Source organism: Aptenodytes forsteri, unplaced genomic scaffold, assembly GCF_000699145.1.
Source record: "Aptenodytes forsteri isolate BGI_AS27 unplaced genomic scaffold, ASM69914v1 Scaffold15, whole genome shotgun sequence".
Classification (NCBI taxonomy): domain Eukaryota; kingdom Metazoa; phylum Chordata; class Aves; order Sphenisciformes; family Spheniscidae; genus Aptenodytes; species Aptenodytes forsteri.
In genome coordinates, this window is record NW_008795129.1 from 12854864 (window position 1) to 12875394 (window position 20531).

Genomic DNA, 20531 nt, shown 5'->3' on the forward strand with positions numbered 1-20531 from the left:
CCCCCCCGGCCAGCTTTCCCCAGTTTATGTACTGAGCATGACGTCACATGGTATGGAATGTCCCTGTGGCCAGTTTGGGTCAGCTGCCCTGGCTGTGCCCCCTCCCAGCTTCTTGTGCACCTCCAGCCTTCTCAGTCGGCAGAGCATAGGAAGCTGAAAAGTCCTTGATTTATTGTATGCACTACTTAGCAACAACTAAAACATCAGTGTGTTACCAACATTACTCTCATACTAAATCCAAAACACAGCACTGTACCAGCTACTAGGAAGAAAATTAACTCTATCCCAGCCAAAACCAGGACACTCTTGTACTGTGAAACCTCTGTCCTTAAATGAATTCTGCTGATGAGGAACTAACATGGGAGGAGTCTGATCAGAGTAGGGATGGGCTTGAAGAGTAGTTTAGTTTCCTAATGTGTTGCTGACCCATTTGCATGATTTGGAACATATCATTTAAACCTACCTGTGCCTCTGTTACCCCATCTGTAAACCAGACCTAGTCCTGCCTCATATCTTGGGTATCTTGTAAGGTCTAGTTTGTGCTCTGAGATCCTTAGTTGAAGCATACTGTATATAGACAAAATATTAATACAAGCTCCAGCTTTCTCGTTTTTTTCTCCTTCTTACTTTAGAAATATTTTTCTTGGAGTATGCTCTATCTGAAATTGCTGTTAATCTTTCTTTTAAATCAATATGACTTTAAAACAGGACTGCATTTTCAGTACTTTGCAATTCAAAAATTAAAGCAGAAAAGTGCCGTATTATGCAGAACCAAACAAGTACATGCTGAGATAATGAATAAACCAATGAAACCAATATAACCTGCTGACTTCAGCAGGAGTAATATCCCAGCACTTCTGTGTTCCGAAGAGTTTGTTTCCTCAGCAACAGATAGACCAATGATGGTTTTGTGCAAATGTTAGCATAATCTTTTTCAAAACCTGTATTACCTTGACTTTGTGTTTAGTCAGCCTTGTCTGCATTGTTTCAGAGTTTTATCTTCATAAAATCAATTTAGTTCTTCCATGAAAGCATCAGACTCTTTTTCCAAATAAAAAAGCCCCCTTTTTTTTCCCTCCTTGCCATTAATGTTGGAGGAATCTGTTCTTTGCTTAAAGAGACTTATTATATGTTTGGTACTAAGTTGACTTTGTTACAGTAACTTAGTTACACTTAGTAATTAAGCAGTCTTTTTATCACTATGGTCTTCAGGAATTAAACTGAACCACAGGCAACCCTTTCTGTCTGTCATGTGCCACTAGCTCAGTTGCTCAAAATCTTTCACTGTCATCAGGAGATAATCTTATTCTTATTTGCAGACAAAAATATTGTTCCTGGTGAGAAAACCAAGGCATTGGTTCTTCATGTGGATGCCCTCACATCCAAGGTGTATGTTTCTCTTCGGGAAGAACTGTTAAAACAAAGAGCCAAGCTGGTATGTGTTCAGGTTTTGGATTTGTGTGTTTCTGTTCGTCTAGCAAACTCTAGGCAATCAATGAATTGGGGGGGGGGCTGTTTCCTCTTCTAGAACTGTGGGAGGTAAACTGGAGGGAATCAAAACCTCAGCAGGAGAAGTAACTATCTCCATTTCTGTCTAGCGGCTCACAGAGAACTCCCAGCACTCTGCCATCGTGCAGCACATAGCAGAAGAGTTTGCCATTGTGTCTTTGTTGGAAACAGGCCAGCTGGCAGCTATCCCCATAGCCTCTCACTTCAATGACACCTTCCGCTTTGACTCAGAAAAACTGAAGGTGGGACAAACAATCTCTGCAACCTTAAAAGTAGTGAAGGTAAATGACCTCGGAGTCTTGTTAGCAGTACAAGGCCCAGCAAAGAAGAATGTTTTTGTAAGGGTCCGGAACGAATCTGAGACAGCATTAGAAGAGATGCTTGCTGCTGTGAAACACTCACTTTCCCTGGGGGATATTGTTACTGGTACTGTTAAATCCGTCAAACCAACCCATGTCACAGTTGCTATTGATGACAAGCTGACAGGTTCAATCCACGCATCCCGGATTCTGGATGAAGTGCCCATAGGCTCTTTTCCAACATATACTCTGAAAGCTGGACAGAAGGTGACTGCCCGAGTCATTGGAGGCAGAGATGTGAATACTCACAGGTGGGAAAACATGCTCATAATATTACTTCTTGGGGAATGCAAGGGGTGAAACAGTTATTCAATTTGGATGATCTAGGATGCTCCCTCTGTCACCACATGCTGTTAACAGCTATCCTTGCTGGAGTAGTTGAAACCTGAGGAAATCTGCTATTATATTCTATCTGAGATCCAGGTTTCAGTGAATTAGCTCTCTACCTGTGTCACTGTATTTATCTTGAGTATAGATTGGAAGAAGAAAAGATTTCTAAATTCTTAAGGTCCAGTGGAAGTCTTAAATGTGAGCAAGATTTGGCCCCAGGGGCTAAATTTGCTAGAGTATCTTGGGTACCTAAATTGCCACTGAAATAGCACTAGGAAGAACTGGAATTGGAAGGCTTTGGTGGTTTTAGAGGGCTTACACCTGTTTTTTTTGCCAATGCAGAGGGATTACAGGTGGGTGACTGGAGCCTGGGGAGATCATGAGAAACATTGATCCTTTTCCTGTTCTTTAGGTACCTGCCCATCACCCATCCGCACTTCACACAGTCCATTCCAGAGCTCAGCATTCGACCAAGGTAAGTGTTGGCCTCTGTGCTATCTGCAGATGCTTTGCAGCCCTTTTATCCTTATAGGTTCCCCCCCTTGTTCCTCCCATTTGTGAAGGAGCTGGCCATGAGCAAGGACCTCCACATGTATGCAGTGTGACAAGGCCTCTTACTCTCTCTTTCACACTAACTTGGGTTTGGGAGCTGTGTTAAACCTCACAGTGCTCTCCTAGCACATGATTTCCTTTGAATGTCCTTTTGGCTTCAGGCTCTGCCAGTCTGGACTCTGGCATGTCCGTTCATGTCAGAAGGATTCCCTCTTAAGCCTAGGGAAGAATTAATTCCCTGCAGAAGGATGCAGCTGGGGAGGGGATGGGGATGAACGTCACAAAGGCATTGTCATAGTAGTACTGGCTCCCCATAATCTCCTGGGTTTCTAACTCCTATCTTCATCATTAGGACCAAAGCTGTCTTACTGATGTCCTCTTTCTTTCTTTGCAAACAGCGAAATGGAAGGGAAAGTCACAGCAATGCTGAACCTTAAAGAAGACAGTGCCCTCAAGAAACTTGGACTCTACGATGTTGGACAGACAGTCACCTGTTTTGTGAAAAAGGTGAGGTCAGAGTCTTCCTAAGAAGTGTGCTGGGGGATGCAGCAAGTGGGGGTGACCTCAGGGACCTTAGTTCAGACCTAAACACTGACACTACTATGGTCTTCATTAATTGTGAGAGTGACCCATGCCAAGTGCAGCGTCTTATGGGGAGAATAGGAGAATGAAGTCACATTTTCTATACTTGACAGAGTTGAGCTGACTCATCTTCTTCGACATGCCTGTTTGTTGCCAGCAGATGCTTCCCACCCTGCACTGTGGCAAAGTGGCCTTTGAGAAATTACGTATGCCAACAGCACAAAGTACGCTCACTGCTGATCCCCTGTGTGCACTCGCCTGTGAACCACAGCAGCATTATGCTTGTAAGAGTAGAAGCCAAATCACCATTTTTGCTTGGTGCAAGAGCCAAGGCTGGAGTAGTTCTTTTTAGCCTTAAAAATTAGCAAATCCACCAGGGAAGGCTTTTTTTTTCCCCGAGGTCTCATGCTGTCTTCTCTGGTCATTTGGTGTCTTCTCAGTATAATGTCCTAAAAAATTGGCTGGAGGTAGAAGTCACCCCTGACATTCGAGGAAGAGTTCCTCATCTGCTGCTGTCTCTGAATACCAAGGTAAGAAGCCATTACAGATAAGCTACACATATTTTTTCCTGTGCACGTGGCTGCAAGTAATGACTGCAGACAGTTTGGACGTCCATGCGAACTCATAATCCAGTGCTCTGCCCTTTAGGCATCACTGCCTCTCACTGACAAGCAAGTACTGTGCCTGTAGCTAGTTTGGCTCAGGATAGCAGAGCCATTGAAGCAATGCTGACCTGTCCGTCAAGTGTACACATCGAAGATGTGTATAGAAAGTGTAAAGCTTGCACAAAGTCAGAGTTGTGCAAAGCTCCTTTTCTGGTAATATGTGGAAATCTGTCTTTTCTTTCAGGTCTTAAAACATCCAGAAAAGAGCTTCAAAAATGGCCAGGCAATATCAGCTACAGTTACTGGAACAGATGTCACCGAAACAAACCTCTGCTTGTCACTCACAGGTATAGTGGAGCTTTAACAGCAGGACCCCACCGCACATGATGCTTTACTCACAGGTGGGCCTGCACTGACCCCTCAGGTGAAGATGTTACATTCCAGAGCCAAGCTGTACCTCCCTGTAGGACAGAACTAACCCCTGGGACCCTGACCCAGATGTAGCGGCATGCAAGGCAAGACAGGTCAGACCTTTAGACTAAAGAACCACTTTCCTGCTGTCTCGGACTGAAGCCCTTCTCTGAGCCCTTATGAACGTATTCCCTTCTGATCTTGGGCACGAGATGGTGCATTTGTCAACATTTGTCAGTTATTCTGGATCGTGGAACTGTGCAACTAGGGGACCTTGTCTTGGCTACCAAGGCAAACGTTGCTGCGAACTGAGAGAGTGCATAGACTGCACCTTATGAAAACTTGGTGGGTTTGATTTGTGACTAGGCAACTAAAATCAGCTTCACTGACTCATTACCCCTGTTGCTTTGTTTGCATACTTTTGGAGTATTATGAAGCCCTCTCCCTCTCACTTTTTCCAGGAATTCAGTCACTGGAGCAGGGCACCATCACTGTAGGCATGGTAACAAAGGTGACTCCACACATTGGTTTGACCATTGCACTGCCAGGTGGGAAGACTGGCAAAGTCAGCATCTTTCACCTGAATGATACTTACACGGAGAATCCTCTGGGTGACTTCAAAGTTGGCAAGATTGTCAGGTCAGTAATTCTCTTTTTTGTTCCCTCAAGCTGCAAGGCTTAGAAATATTCCCCTTCAGTGACAGGCTTTTTGCTGCCATAAGATGATGCCAGACCTGTAAGGTTCAGTCTGTAGCTAAGAAGTAATGCTCGCTTATGACCTTGTATGCGTTTGGGTGAAAGTCTTGTATTTTCCATGTATGAAGAAGCCCCTTTTCAGCTGCCTTCTTGGGCTGTGTTTTGAGAGTAGCTACTCTCTTAGCTAAGGTGCTGATGGGATTGAGGGAAGCCAGTTATCCCAGCTCTGCTGTGGTTCTGTGGGCTGTTTGGCAAGTCAGTTGTCTTTACATTTGTAATGCACGAGTAATTGCATTTCCCTACTTCACAGACTTGTTGGGAATGCTGGAGAGTGCAACAGGCCAAGTGATTCAGCTGTAACAATCTTTATAAAGTCTTTTGTGCTAGCAATAGAAACTGGGTAAAGCAAGTAGGTATGTTTCAAAAAGCCCTTTAGCTGGTTTCATGAACTGTTGTGTCATGCTGGTTTGTGTTAGACAGCAAGTGGTCCAAGGGACAGAGTGGTTTGTTTCCTCTAGAGCTTCATTCTGCTAGTGAAAATATCTATTTTCTACCTGTGGCTTTTTTTAACATGTAAAAAAGCCTTCTGTTTTCTCCCCTTACTCTGCCATGCAGGTGTTACATCCTCTCCAATGAGAACGGCAAAATCCAGTTATCTCTCCGGCAATCCCGGTATGTGTCATCCCTCCAGTCTGTTGATCTCCTACTAGTGAAGAAAAGGATTGTGAAATACAGTAACTGTTGGTTTGGGCTGAACAGTGTGAAGTGTTAAAAGGACAAGAACTACATTTTTTTTAAGGGATGAGATTTGTTCCTACTTCAGAAAGATTTTCCTGTGTATCAGCAAACGTGGAGGTGTCTGACACTTAATGTAGAGCTGATCAAGTGGGTTCAGATTTAATTTCTGTTTATCATAGTTTCTGGACCTGACTTAACTTTTTTGTTTGTTTATTTGGAAAGAAAGGGAAAGTTCCACCATTGACTTTGTGATACAAACACGTTACTTTTCAATGTTCAGCTGCATTTTAACCGTTTTGATTAAATAGCAGACTTAGTCCTAAATGTCTCTTAAAACTGAGCCTCTTGCTCAGTCTTCTCTATGGAACAAAAATGCATAAACCATGTGGAATGAAGTATCTTAGAAATAAGTGTAATAAGTCTAAGCCAATGCTGTGCAGAATTTCAGACAGCATTTTACTCTCCTCGTTTTCTTAGTGTCAGAGGAAGCCAGGCTGATCTGTTTTGTTTGGCTTTGTTTACAGCAGCATGTCTATTCCCTAATGCTATGTATAGCTTGGCAGAGATGCAGATAGTCCATTAGTACATTTGAATAAACTGAAGGGTGTGTCTGATCCGGTAGGTTTTCCAGAAAGTACTAGCTGTTGTTAATACTGATTTCTTTTTTTGATATCCAGAGCAGAATGTGGATTATTCAGATGAGTGCTTTAACTTCTAACCTCTTTTTTCTTTCAGGCTAAACCCAAAGAGCAACAGCAAAGTGGAGGATGTTGAAATAACATGTATTAAGGATGTTAAAAAAGGCCAGCTAGTGAGAGGCTATGTCAAATCAATCACTCCGTCAGGTGTATTCTTTGGGTGAGTAGCATAAGAAAATTATTCTGGGAAATGAGGGGTCTTGGAGGACTTCTTTTGAATGTACAATTCTGGAATCTTGTTCGGGGGCGGTCTCTGGTGTAATGCGATGTCGCAAAATGAATTTCCTTGTGGGAATCAAGATGTCATTGCTGCTTTCTTGAGCCTATGAAATTAAAGTAGGGAAAGTTTGTGTGACGCTGTATAGAACTGGTGGTGCCACAGATATAGTCACTGCACTTTTTTTTTTTTTTCTTTTTCCCCCACTATGGAATACTTATTTTTGGTTTTCCTCCTCTTCTCAGCTTGTCCACTTCTCTTCTGGGCCGAATCCTGTTCCAGAATGTTTCCCCTTACTTTGTACAGAAACACTCCTTGTATGAAAAGTACCTGCCTGAAGGAAAGCTGCTCACTGCCAAGGTGCTTGGGTAGGTCCAACATTCTTTAAAAGGGGCCATGAATTAGTAGAAAGGAGATGGTGGAGGAGGAGAGGACGGAAAGAGGGAGGATAAAAGCTGGGAAGATTTGAAAGAAGTTCATATCCTTGCAGTCATTGTAAATCCTCTGATTTTTTTTTTCTTCTCTTCTTCTCTCCTGCTACTCCTGGCAACACACCACAGTGTAAATGGAAAGGAAAAACATATTGAGCTTTCTCTCCTGCCCGAGGACACCAGGATGCCAAGCGTCTTGCCTGAATCCCTAGGCCTACCACGATATGATGCAGAGGAAGAGAAAAGAGAGGCAAATGACAGGGAAAAGAGAGAAGAGCTTAAGCTGAAGACAAAACGGAGAAGAGGAAACTCTGAAAGTGAGCAGGTATGGATTTGATTGCGCGGGACATGCTAAAGGACTTGGTTGGCCCAAATACTGAAGGGACTAGGAAGATCCACTGGGATCAGGCTGAGGAATTATACAGAGGAGGAGAAAAAGATTAAATTGCATTGGAGATTAGCAAAGTCAGAAACTATTCCATTTGGACAGGAGTTAACTGAATTAGCAGTCCAATTGTGTTGTCTATGTGGCCCGTCCTGTTGGTCTTGGCACCATATGTAGGTGAGCATGGGTTTATCTCTCTTGTCTCTGTTATGTGAGAGGATGGGGGGGATGCTGTGCCAGGGCACCACCCTCTCTCTTCTGTCAGGCTTTTTACTTTGTGATCAGAATTGCCTTTAAGATTCATCCAGTTGTTGCCCTCCACCGTCCACTCATTTCTCCTTGTTGCAGGAGGCGAAGCCAAAAAAAAGGAAGATCTGCCCAGCAGATGAAAATGACAGTGGAATTGAGGTATATTACCGGGAAGAAGAGGATGATGACCAGAAGGAAGAGGCAGCTAAAAAGAAATCTAAGGTGAGAAGTTTGGAGTAGAACCTGAGCCTGAAATGACTTTCCAGCCCTATTGACGTGTCAGTTTTGACTTGGATGACAGTAAGTATCATTGCTGCAGATAGGGAGTGACACAGACTGGTGTTTGTATCATCTGAAAATGGCTTGAGATGGATTTAGTTTAAATTACAGCAAAGGTGACCAGGGTTTAATGTTTTTGCTGGTGGGCTGTTTGCAAGTGTGAGAAGTCTCTCTGTGGCTAGAGAGAAGCCACAAACAAACAGCTGTTGTCTGATCTTAGTGTAAAAATTTCAAATTAAAACCCAGGGCATTCCCTGTCTTTCTCCAAACAGATAAGGAAACCTGGTGAAGCTCCCAGACTGCAGGTTTCCATGGGCTTCACCTGGGATGAGGACATGAATGCAATGGATATACCTGTGCTGAATCAGAAGGAAGAGAGCTCAGAGAGTGAGGAGGAGGAGGATCCGCAGTCGAAGGTACTGTGTACTAGTGCTGCCTGCACAGGAGACACCACGTGGTGGCTGTAATGCGACGTCTCAGTATTTGCATGTCTGTCTGCCCCATAGCAAAGCCTTTTAACCCGAGGGAGCATCTCTGACAGCTAATACAGAACTTCCTTAACTACTCCGAGCACTGGGCTTAGCAGCAGGTATTTCTGAAGCAGAGGAGAAAAGGCCCTATTTTAGCATGGCTGCATGAAAACAGGGCTTCTCATGTTGACATGCTAAAAAAATAATTATTTAGGGTCAAACAAACATTTTCATGAAAGTAAAATTTTTGTACTTGATGTCAGCTCTGTTTTTTACTTTTCCGAGTGTTGTAAATTTACAGGAAAACCTGGAGATGAAAAACCTTTTAAAATTATAGTCCTCTTATTTAGAAAAACACTAAAAAATTCTTCTTCTATGCTGTAATGTTTTAGAAGAGTTTTCTGGTGTGAGCAGTTCAGCAAAATCGGAAACAAGCTCATGAATTGCTTTCATGTTTGCTCTTCAGGATTTCCCCTGTCCCTTAAAACTCACCTCTGTAAAGGCCGTGCATGGCCGATGCTTTGTTGCCCAAGGTATAGCTACCTTGTGCGGAGAACTATGGCACTGTCAGTTCCCAATTTAGACCTGAGTCACCCTAGTGGTCCAGCAACATACCCCAGTCTTGCACAATTTCTCCCCATGTATCCTGGATTTTTACAGAGTGCATGGTGGTGGTGAGCACTTGCCCGGAGGGTAAAGATGGAAGAATGAGAGAGGGGGTGAAGTGTGAATCCTGCAGTTGGGGTGCAAGACTAGCAAAGTATTTGGTCCCTCAATGTATTTCATTAAAAGAAATGAGATTTCATGTACTGCTGCTCTTTTCGGAGGTGTGAACTGTGTGTGAAGGGGTGGAGTGTGTGTACCATTTTCCTCTTCTCTTAAACAATTGGCCCCATCTCTTTCTGTGAAAACTGCCTAGCCTTGGACATACTGGGGTCTGTCTGTACTTTAGCTGGGCCTGGCTATTCCCACATGAAGTGCCTGCTGTTCCTCAGTTCTTTTTTTCTTTTTCAGCTGAAGAAACAAACAAAAAAGGAGAAGGAGCTAGAGAAGCAGAAGAAGGAGAAGGAGCTCTGCAAATTAGAAGCAGCCCTGATGGACCCCAGTCGACAGCCCCAGTCAGCAGATGATTTTGACCGCCTGGTGCTGAGCAGTCCCAACAGCTCCATCCTCTGGCTACAGTACATGGCTTTCCACCTCCAGGCTACCGAGATTGAGAAGGCCAGAGCTGTCGCAGAGAGAGCACTTAAAACAATCTGCTTCAGGTAATAATGGGGCTCTGCCTTTCTTTACCCTAAAGAATAAATCATGGTGGGGTAGTGGTGATGGGAGAAGAGCACTGGTTGTGTCATCACTGTGTGTGCATGTGTGTGTGGAGTGGCAGGGTCTGTTTGTGAGCTCAAAAGGATTAAATGGTGGCAATTGTCAGCTGGCCCTTTGAAGGTCTGGCCTGAGTCACCATACTTGGCCTGTAGCTGACTTGCTGCAGCTCATGAGCACGGTAACTCCTTAAGGTATCACTGAGCACACAGACATACCTCTGAGCAGCCAGAAGGGTTTGGAAAAGCATAATGCTGTCAGTGATGTTGTCCTTAAACCAAAACATGAAACAAACTGTGAAACTTGTCACTCTTTCCATAGGGCTGCACCTTTGTGTATTAAATCATCTCTACAGCATGATTAAATATATTGTGCTTTCTTGAGTCATCCTTATGGTTTTTAATTACAAACTACAGTGATCAAAAGTTGTAGTGTGAAACAACTGCTGTGCTCTATTCCAAAAGCGGTGTTTCAGTGAGCAGTATGCCACCTTCCTTTGTCCTGGAGACTGGCTACAAGCCAGTGAGTCTTTGTACGGTGGTTTGCAAAAAGCTGATGAAGGCTGGTAAAAGGCTAAATATTCTTGTTCACATGTGCTTTAAGGGAAGAACAGGAGAAGCTGAATGTCTGGGTAGCCCTACTGAACTTGGAGAACATGTATGGTACTGAGGAGACACTGATGAAGGTCTTTGAGAGAGCTGTTCAATACAATGAACCTTTGAAAGTCTTCCAGCATCTGTGTGACATCTATGCCAATTCTGAGAAATACAAGGTAAGATAGCGCAACCAGGTCCCAGGCACGCATTCCATTTGGTCATACCAGTAAACTAGCAATGCTGGCTGTATAATCTTCCAGACATTAGGACAGACGTGTCAGACGTTAGGCCTATCTTGTTCCTAACTGGGATTAATAGTTATGATTGACAGTGGACAAGGAACTATTGATACTTGTTTCTCTCTCATAAGTGTTTGGAGATACCTGGGCCAAGAGTAAGAGTTTTAAAGCTACAAGGCTTTATTATGAATCTGTGTGATCTAACCCAACTCTGCCCTTCCAGCAAGCAGAAGAATTGTACCACACAATGCTGAAGCGTTTCCGTCAGGAGAAATCTGTGTGGCTGAAATACGCCTCTTTCCTCCTGAAGCAAGGCCAGACTGAGGCTACACACAGGCTTTTGGAGCGTGCTCTCAAGGCTTTGCCCACCAAAGAACGTAAGCACTCTCCTTATTCGTAATGTGGACCGTGTGTTGACAGGTCTCTGGTAGATGGGCTGTTCTCTGATAGCTCTGCCTGTGACAATGTTTGAAGTAAGTGAAAAGTGCAAACAGTTGGTGCTAAACATGCTGCCCTTGACTGTAAGGGGAGGGGAGCTTTCAGCCTGGATATCAATGCTAAACCCTCCTGTAATAAAACTTGCTGTGATGGGCAAAAGCAAAGCACCCAAAGCGAAGGAGACTTGGAGTCTTACAGCCCTCTAGAAAAGTTCAGCTGGTCTAGTCCCAGGTTTGTGGGGCTGCCTGTGGATGCTGCAAGATGCATTTTGAATGTAAGAATAAACTTCTGTCTCCTGCAGAGAGCTGAAATGTGAAGTGAACTGTGACCCTTCTCTCTCCCACTCTGATCCCACCTTGGTTCAGAACCACTTTACAACAGAGCCTTTTGTTTCTGGGTAGAGATGGTACTGTCTCTGTGCCTGCCTCTGTTCTGTGTAATTATCACTCGTGTTTTTTCATAGGGAAGAGGGCTGCTGTGATCCCCTAACATGTCATTACTTGTTCCAGATGTGGATGTAATTTCAAGGTTTGCACAGATGGAGTTCCGTTTTGGGGACCCAGAACATGCCAAGGCCCTCTTTGAGAGCACCCTCAACAGCTATCCCAAGCGGACAGACATCTGGTCCATCTACATGGACATCATGATCAAACATGGCAGCCAGAAGGAAGTACGGTGAGTTGTGCTACAGTAGGCTGGGAAGGGGCAGAGTACAGTGCTTGGAGCAACACTTGAAAAGAGCAGAGGTACCCTGCAGCATGAGGTTGTATAGGGCTTCCCAGAGCAGAGCAAAAGACAATTTTTATCACCTAGAGAAAGAAAACTGGGGTGTGTGGAAGGGCTTATCCTTGCCAGGACTGGGGAGACTCCAAGGAGAGCCATAGGGCAGAGAGGGCCTGATTTGTAAGTAGTGACCTGCATGACAGACACTAGAGGACTTACACTGAGGTTCATCTGTCCCTCTGGAGGGATTGCCTTGCTGTATCTGAAGGGTGAGACCAAGCCCTTGTGTATCTTGTAACATATGGAGAAACTTTTTTTTTCCTTTTCTTTTTCTTTTCTGAGAGTTGACGAAAGGAAGTCCAGCTTCCCACTATAGATCCAGCCACATCCACTTAATGAACGCAGGGTCAAATACAGTGGCTGGATCTTAGCTTAAGTTGACCAGCAGCCTTAGAGTTCTGCAAGTAAACAGAAGGCTTCTACGTCAAGGTTTTGGCCAGTTGTCAGGAATCTCTTCAAGCACCAGCACTTGCAGCAGGTTGAATGTCTCCCCTGACTTTCTGCTCTGTTCAAAGGCAGGATACAGGGCTTGTGTTGAGTGCTGTCACCACCACAGCGATCTGAATCACTTTGGTTTCTTGCAGGGACATCTTTGAAAGGGTCATACACCTGAGCTTGGCACCAAAGAAGATGAAATTCTTCTTTAAACGCTACCTGGATTATGAGAAGAAATTTGGTACAACAGAAAGCGTCCTGGCTGTTAAAAGAGCAGCACTTGAGTATGTGGAGACCAAGAGTTCCCTTGCTGACACCTAAGTACAGCGCAAGTAAAAGCAGAGAGACAGCTCTCCATGCAGTGTGGGAACTGAGAGGTGTGGAGTTCCACTGTGGGTGTCCATGGACAGTGAATTTCTGGAGAGTATTGGTCTATGACCAAACCAAACTGGAAAGAACAAACAATCTAAGGAAAAGATTTGATAAATGTTTGCAGCTTTGTCCAGTGTTACAAATACTCCTAGTCTGTTGATGACTTTGAAGACACGTTTTTAAATATAGACTGTTTTATAACCGATACAAACATCAGCCGTTCTACTTTCCTGGGGAAATGGTGCTGTTATGATCCACTATTTTTAAGTACAGTGATGTCTTATAAATCGATTTCTCTCTGTCAAGATGTCAGAGAAGATTCTTGCCTTTCGGCTGAATTAACACTTTGAAAGATTTATCTCAAGTGCCTTTGTACTCTTCGCAATTGGCAGAGCAACGCAGAATTGTGGCATAGTTGAGGTTGGAAGGGTCCTCTGGACATCATCTGGTTCAAACCCCTGCTCAAAGCAGGGGTCAGCTAGACTAGGTTGCTCAGGACCATGTCCAGTTTGGTTTTGATTTCTCCAAGAATGGAGATTCTACAACCTCTCTGGGCAACCTGTTCTAGTCTTTGACCATGTTCACAGTAAAAAAGCATTTTCTTATGTTTAAATAGAATTTCTTGTATTTCAGTTTGTGCCCATTTCCTCTTGTCTTGTCACTGAGCACCACTAAGAAGAGTCTGGTTCCACCTTTTTTACACCCTCGTGTCAGGTATTTATGTACGTAGATAGGATCCACCTTGAGCCTTCTCCTTAGACTGAGCAGCCCCAGCTCTCTTAGCCTCTCCTTGTATGATGGATGCTCCAATCCCATAATCATTTTCCTGCTGGACTCGCTCCAGTAAGCCTGTATCTGTCCTGTACTGGGGAACCCAGTACTGGACACATCACCCCAGATGTCTCACCACTGCAGAGTAGAGGGGAAGGATGACCTCCTGCGACCTGCTGGTAATGCTCTTCCTCATGCAGCCCAGGATGCTCTTGGTCTCTTCAGCTGAAAGGGCATATGCCTTTAAAGCCCACAGCATCCAGTTATGATGGATCCCATGATCACAGCCATCTCTCATAACAATTGCCAGTGATTGATGACAGAAAGAATTGGTGATTTTCAATAGTGGCTGTTTCTTAAGAGAAATCAATGAAGTCAAAGAAAAAAAGTGGTTTTCTGTGCTAAAAAAAAGTCATCCCAATCTAACCTTCTGCTTGAAAAAAGTCATGTATCTTGGGTACTTAAGTAGGCTCTATCACTGGTGTTGGTGCCTTGTGAGCCGTATTCTTGTAACTCTCCAGTAAGATGTGGATGTGATCATCCACATGTTTTGCAGATGAAGAACTGAAGGCAAGGGGAAAAGCAGGGTATGCAAACAGGTGTGATTATCCAATGTAGACACTAGTGAGCAGGTGCCCAGCTTTGAAATACCAAACTTGAAGAGTCTTACTCATTGTAGGTTCTCTGAACTCAAAACCAGAGCTCTGCAGGACCCAGCTCTTCTGCCTCTGTGAATGCCCAGTGTTGGCAAGGCTGAATGATTCAGCATTTAATTAATTCCCAAGTCCGTTGGGATCCAGAAACAAGTCATTTCACTTCTTGCCCCTAGGGAGAACAGGGTACTGTACTCAGTTTTTTCTTAATGCTCTTCTAGAGGAGGAGGCTGCTTGCAACATCCAGTAGCAGCTGCTGGTTTTTTTAAGAACACAGCTGCAACGATGGTGGCTTTCTTTGGGATTAGTTACATAATAGAATACTTAAATAAGCATTGCAATAGAAACCAAGATCCCTTTGAGGTATTGTTTCTTCTTGACTACTGGGGCTATTATAGTCTCTACAGTAGTCAGCAGGGAAAATGAAAGACCTGTGTGTAATTCTCCATACTGGAGGAGCCTGGTTTGAACCCATCTTGCTGCTGGGAAGCGTGCCCTAACTGGCAACCCGTAGGGTGCTCTGCGATGGGGTTGTTTTCGGCCTCTGTAAGGAAAGCAGAGAGCGTGTGAGCTCACAGCCTGTGTGATACGGCATGCCAGGAAGACAGGCAGCTCGACTTCCCTCTTGGCGTTTTGGTGAGAAGCCTAGCCCACTTGCTCGTGCTGGTGTAAAAAGCCACATGGCTTAATGTCCCGCACCTCAGCATCGTCACTGGGGAAGGATGAGTGATGGGGTGAGCAGGGATATTCATGAGGGTGCTGATGGGCTACAAGGGCCAGAAGCCCAGGGCTGTCTCAGCTGGGGCCATGCTCAGGGCTGCAGAGGAGGGAAGGAAAAAAATCCCTACAATGGCAAACAAGTATTTCTGAGTGTGGTGGCTTGCCTCACTCCTCGCTGTCAGCTGTTCACTCAAACGTGCCTCTCTAACAAGAGGGGGGGGAAATGGACAAGCTGGACAAGTCCCTAGCCCATCCCAGCACATGGAAAGTGGCTGGGGTTAATGGAGAAGAGAAGGGAGCTGAACAGAGCAAAAGCTGTTTTGTGCTCATGGTTTATTCTTAGGATAAACAAATCCATTCCCAAGCATTATGTGTCTTGTCCCTTTCCTTCAAAGGAGGGAAGGGGAGGAGAAGGAACTGGAGTGGAGGTGGTTCAAAGGAACAACTAGGACTATCAAGTAGGGAGGCAGGGGAAGTAGAGGAAGTAAGAGGAACAGGCATATGCTCATGCTGCTTTGTTTCAGCAAGTCACCTTACATCTGCTGACCTGTGTGCGGGGGTGGCATGCGTGTCTGCATGTTTGCACCCAAGGGCCAAGGAGAAGAAATGCAAATGAACTCTCTTTCATCTCAAGTTAATGCAATTTCATTCAACTTGCATCTGATCATTCCTGCAGAGTAGTTGACGATGACGCTCGGAGCCAAGCCTTCCCACAAATGCAAGGCAAATCTGTAGAGAAGCTGAACAGGGATCCTGGGATGCCTCGCCGATTAAGTGGTGTTCCTGCCTCTTTATGCGAGGGAATACCCTCCAGCTCTTTCTTGCAAGGGGACATACTTATAAAAAGGTTTCTAAATACATTTTCTTTCCTTTGCTGCAATTGTGTATCCTGATGTACAAGATCTGTGCTACTCATTGCAAGAATAACTAAAAATCAGTGTTACTAACTTGTAATATGTGGCAATACTTTAAAACTTTGCATCCTGGGGTCATCTGGATAGGAGAGGATCTGAAGTTTTAATAGAAAGAAAAAATAAGTTCCCAGTTCTTGCGTTCAAAGAGAATGTTAACATACGCCTTTTGTGCCCCCTGAAAAAAAACTCAGATGGCAATGAAAAATAACTCTCATTTAATAATTTATTTCAAATCTCCTTGTGCGTAAGCCCCTCCGAGTTCCTTGGGTTTGAGTCCCTTTTTGAAGGCTTGTTGGTAAACGGCACAGTGTAAAGGAAGTTGTACCTATAAAGAAACAGTACAAGTAGAAAAAACAAATTCCATTGTCCTGCCAACTCTTGAAACAGTGTTGGGTATGTAGGGCTGACCCTCAGGAGAAAAGGGACTGCGCCACGCCAGAAGAGCAGCCTTGAAGCCATAGTCAGCACAGCGTCACGGCGAGGGCAGTAATTTTACACCTGTCTGGCTTTGCTTTCTCAGAGTACAGTTCAGTCTGTAAAAGAGACCATCTGCTGCAGGGACCATTTAAGGCAGTGGAAAGGGTTTAAGAAAGTTCAGTCATAGGAGGGTAGGGACAGGGCTGCTCTCCCCATCCAGTTCCTACTGTCCCTCATCACTGCAGGGCTGCAGTCCCAGTGCAGCAGGTGGGTGCATGTAATGTAGTCTTTTGGCTGGCAAGTTTCTCGTCCTCTTTCACTAGAAGAAAGATGTTCCATTAATACAGCTAACTAACTGTAATTATGTAGTATATACACCATATAAATATATATATGTAAAACTAAGTCTGGTTGAGGTCTTGCTGCAACTCGCGACCCAAACAAGCAGGACTCTCATCCGACAGTTGGATGAGAAATGCAATGAGCCACAGACAGCGGTGTAGCTTACTGCAGGTACCGCTTCCTCTGAGCTGCCACCTCGCCTGAAAGATATTCTGCTGATGGTGCCATCTTCCAGGATTATAAACTCATTGTTGCGACCATTTGGGCTCATTAGAGATTGCCAGGCACTTCACTAAGAACAAAGGGAGTTTGATGTCCTATCCAAATTCCAACTTGGTAATTACAGAGTGTCGTTCTGAATACCGGGAATATTGGTGATTCCTCCTGCCTTAGTCTCTCAGTTATTCAGTGTGCTGCTGAATTACTTACCCATTCCTTCCCAGGTGCCATTGCACCCCCCTTGCCACAGGAATTTACCCACTGCTTCCCTCTTTTTCCCTGCACTGTGAAGCCCGTAAAGTGCTCCAGGACCTGCCTGCATAACAGGCAGTGCATAACTGCAAAAGATACTGATGTCGATAAAACAAGTAGGTGTGGGGGATGGCTGGGGCTAACCCTGCCACGGGGGAGACAGGTGGGACTGCGGGAGCCATGGTTAGAAATGTCGTGCCCACCTCTCGTTCCCTGAGGTTTCTGCTGGTGCATTAGATGGCAGGGTGCACCAGCAGCCTGGAGGTAAGGTGTGCGTCTGCTCTTTGCTCCCCTTGTCTCTCTGGAAGCAGCAATGAGACAGATTGTCTCTGAGGGAGGGGTTCCCCAGCTCAGTGTAATTCTTACCAGCTTCTACCTTCAGGCTATTGATCCCTATTTACCTGCTGAGAGAAGTAATCCTGCTGGTGGGAATATTCCCAGTGAATCCCTCAGCCGTGCACTGATACTGATAGGCCTGCCAGGCAGTCTGGGGAACTGCTCCCAGCGCCCCTCTGTCTTAGGAAGCCAAAAATAGCATTTCGTGGCCTTCTGGGCTTGGCCCATTCCCTTCTACCCCTTTGGCCCATTTGTGGAGCCGGCTGTAGAGGGGGAAGCCCTTGTTCTCCCGGTAGATGTAGACGCCTGTGATGGCGTTCCACTGGGGGCTTGGCTGGACGCCCTCCACCGGGAACTCCTGCACCAGCTCCTTCTCCTCCTTGTCCAGCGCCACAAAGCCAAAGAAGTGTTTCACGTTCTTGGCCGCCAGGATCCTGGAGTGGACCTCAGCTGTGCGGCGGAAGAGCTTGTCCTCGTTGGAGCGGTACTGGGCCCAGTAAGCCTCCTGCCGGTAGCTGAGCGGCGAGCAGCAGTGCTTCAGGCACTTGGTGAGGAAAACCAGGACCGCGACAATGCCGATAAGCAGCCAGCCAAAGAGCTGAGAGAGAAGAGAGAGGCTGTGTTAGGACAGGGCAAGGTGGTCTTACCCACTCCGTATGGCTTTCTCGCCAGCATGCCTACCTGGGACTCATATCTCAGCCTCCGTGTCACCTCGTCCCTGAACTTGGTGAGGTTCGCCGGCACATCTTTACAGGGGAACCTGGCCAGCACCTCGGCCCCATACTCGGCCGGGAACTTGTCCAGGGAGGATGGCCTGACAAACTCGCTGAGGGCGCAGATGTAAGCCTCCCCACGCAGCAGTGAGATGACCGACCAGGTGACGGGTGCCACAGCAGCCCGGCCCATGATGGAGCCAAAGAGGAGGAAGGTGGCAGCAGCAGAGAAGTTCTTGGTGCCACGCTTGTGGCACTCGGCCACCAGGTTCCAGGTATGGTTGTTCCAGATGACACCGATGAGGAAGAGGGCCAGGGCTGGGACGCCGATGGCAGCCAGCCCATAGATGTAGTTGCGGGCAGGGGAGCAGGGGCAGTTGAAGGCGACGACTGAGAAGAGCTCCTCGCTGCCCACTGTGCCCAGGGCTACCAAACCGTTGAAGATCATCACGTCTTTGCTCTTGAAGAACAAGGAGAGGAAGCGGAAGTTTTCGGCGATGAGGGCAGCCATCTCGTCCTGGGGGCGAGAGGAGGTGTGTACTGCAGTGGGGAGCTGTGCTGACCCACCTCCCAGCACTGAGGGACACGCCGATGCGGGGTGAAATGGCCTTGGGCTGGCTGGAGTGCAAGGGGCTGCTCCAGAAGCACACCACCTTCACTGCCGTTCCTTCCTCCTGCCTGGTGTCCCAGCCTCTGGAGCTGGTTGCTGGTACCAGGGATAGTTCAAAAGGAGCCAAAGAGGGATTCAGCCTAAGCAGCGTGTGAAACCTCAGTCATTTCAGTTTCCCACTAAGCTCTCCAAAAGCACCTCTGCAGCAAAGATTACCAATGGGACAGCTGTTTCTGTCCCTGTCATTTGCACGTTTGTCATCTTTCCTTCTCTTTGGCTTTAGTCACCACCCGCAGAGGCAATTACTGTCAGCGTCACTGCTGGACACTCAATGATCTCCCAAGCCTGCAACGAAGGAGGACACTGCATTACTGGGGAAACTGGACCAGAGCACTGGTGTGGGGATGCGTCCTCAGCCCTGCCACTGACTCACGCTAGCCCAGGCACACACGGCACGTGCATGCTGGTGCCACGCTGCCTTGAAGGTGCTGTGTGTGGCTTTTACCTCCCTCTTTAGACTGATGAGTTAATATTTAGTAACAGGCAAAGGTACGTCAGGGAGGCAGCAAGAGGTGCCGTGAGATGGCCCAGCAGGTTTTGGGGCAGAGACATGGGGTGTGGGAGGACCAGGCAGGAGCAGCCTCTGCTGCCAGGGGTGAAGGGATGCTCAGGGGCTGTTGTTACAAGCAAGAGAAGTTACTTTCTAGGAAAGCAGAGCTTATCTTGATGACCCAGGATACAAACACCAAATGCTGATAGAGCTGAGTCAGCAATTATATATGAGTTTTGCTAGGATTAGGTGTGGCAGGATGATCTCCTCTCCCACAGTTTGTTGACATAACCATACTCCCTCCCCTGGCCTGCAGTCCTGGCTGAGCCTCTCACTGCTGGCCTGAAATTGAGCCCCTCGACCTGCACACCTCGGTGCCAGAGATGCACTTCACTGCCCTTTACCTGTGTGGCTTCCCCCAGCCCCTTCTCCCAGTACAACACTGGTTATACTGGGATGCCCACCCCACTGACAGGGCTGGGCTGTGTGGACTGCAGGCACTCAGGACCAAACAGGGGAAAGCATGTGCCCTGATTTTTTTGAAGGACAGGGAAATAATTGGGGAGTGTATCCATGCCCTCTGCAGTGATGCCCATTCCCCCATACCACTTGCAAGCTCCATTTAATTGATTTCTTAGTTGACTTTCCATCTGCGCTGCATCCCCACAGGGTTTCATCTCAGGAAGCCCCAGCACCTTGCTAGCTCCGGGAGCCCTCATCCAGTCAGTCCCAGCTGCGGGGAAAAGGCTACAGGGACATTCGCGCAGAGGAGACAAAGGCACCTTAATCCTTATGGTCTCTTGTACAAGGCTTGCTTATGCACTGTGCTTTAAATCACTCCTGTTCTTTGGTTCATCTGCTGCCCCACCAAATCCTGTTTTACCCCCTTCCTCCATGGGGCAGCGGAGTGGAAAGGGGGCAGAAACTTGGCCTCGGTTCCCTGCTGTGTCTAACCCATGGCAAATCCTTTAAAGTCACACTGTGATATCGCCGAGTTCAAACACAAGCAGGCCTTAATGTCTTCCTGCATCTTCCCAGTTTTCCATATGCAAAACTCCCCCAGCAAAGGAGACAGACCAGCCAAAAACTGCAGCCACATGACGGGGACCAGGCCCCCAGCTCCAGCTGCTGCACTTTGTGGTACACCACGTTTGCAGCCAGATGCTAAACCTGCAAACTTGCTCTAGTGCATGGGGTTCAAAACCCTGTTATTAGAGTTATCAGCAAATAGCCCTGATAAACAAGGCCCTGCGACCTTCCTGACAGTGCCTGGCAACCAGCAAAGCAAAAATAAGAGGAGCTGGCAAAAGGGAGTATCCCGCTGGGGGGGGGGGTTATCC

General features: G+C 46.4%; 2 protein-coding genes across 2 annotated transcripts in view; one reads left to right on the top strand and one right to left on the bottom strand.

Moving 5' to 3' along the window:
• Positions 1–12895, top strand: part of PDCD11 (programmed cell death 11) — a 26004-nt gene extending 13109 nt beyond the window's left edge. The window contains exons 18-35 of the mRNA XM_009277838.1: positions 1320–1435; positions 1599–2119; positions 2611–2673; positions 3149–3257; positions 3773–3862; positions 4182–4284; positions 4810–4987; positions 5660–5716; positions 6518–6640; positions 6943–7065; positions 7258–7453; positions 7862–7984; positions 8314–8457; positions 9526–9776; positions 10435–10603; positions 10890–11043; positions 11614–11779; positions 12472–12895. Coding sequence (XP_009276113.1) covers positions 1320–1435; positions 1599–2119; positions 2611–2673; positions 3149–3257; positions 3773–3862; positions 4182–4284; positions 4810–4987; positions 5660–5716; positions 6518–6640; positions 6943–7065; positions 7258–7453; positions 7862–7984; positions 8314–8457; positions 9526–9776; positions 10435–10603; positions 10890–11043; positions 11614–11779; positions 12472–12643 — 2858 coding nt within the window. The 3' untranslated portion in view covers positions 12644–12895. The remainder of the gene's footprint in view (positions 1–1319; positions 1436–1598; positions 2120–2610; positions 2674–3148; positions 3258–3772; positions 3863–4181; positions 4285–4809; positions 4988–5659; positions 5717–6517; positions 6641–6942; positions 7066–7257; positions 7454–7861; positions 7985–8313; positions 8458–9525; positions 9777–10434; positions 10604–10889; positions 11044–11613; positions 11780–12471) is intronic.
• Positions 12896–17499: 4604 nt separating this feature from the next.
• Positions 17500–18542, bottom strand: CALHM2 (calcium homeostasis modulator 2). Its single transcript, XM_009277839.1, has 2 exons — positions 18000–18542; positions 17500–17916 (listed from the first exon to the last, which is right to left on the bottom strand). The coding sequence occupies exons 1-2, from the start codon at positions 18540–18542 to the stop codon at positions 17500–17502; spliced, it is 960 nt and encodes a 319-aa protein (XP_009276114.1).
• Between the last annotated feature and the right edge of the window lie 1989 nt (positions 18543–20531).

Excerpts from the sequence above, each read along its gene's own strand:
- CALHM2 (XM_009277839.1), bottom strand. The coding sequence starts at position 18,542 with ATGGCTGCCCTCATCGCCGAAAACTTCCGCTTCCTCTCCTTGTTCTTC. Across the intron at positions 17,917-17,999 it reads GGCTGAGATATGAGTCCCAG|CTCTTTGGCTGGCTGCTTAT; the intron begins GTAGGCATGCTG and ends CTTCTCTCTCAG.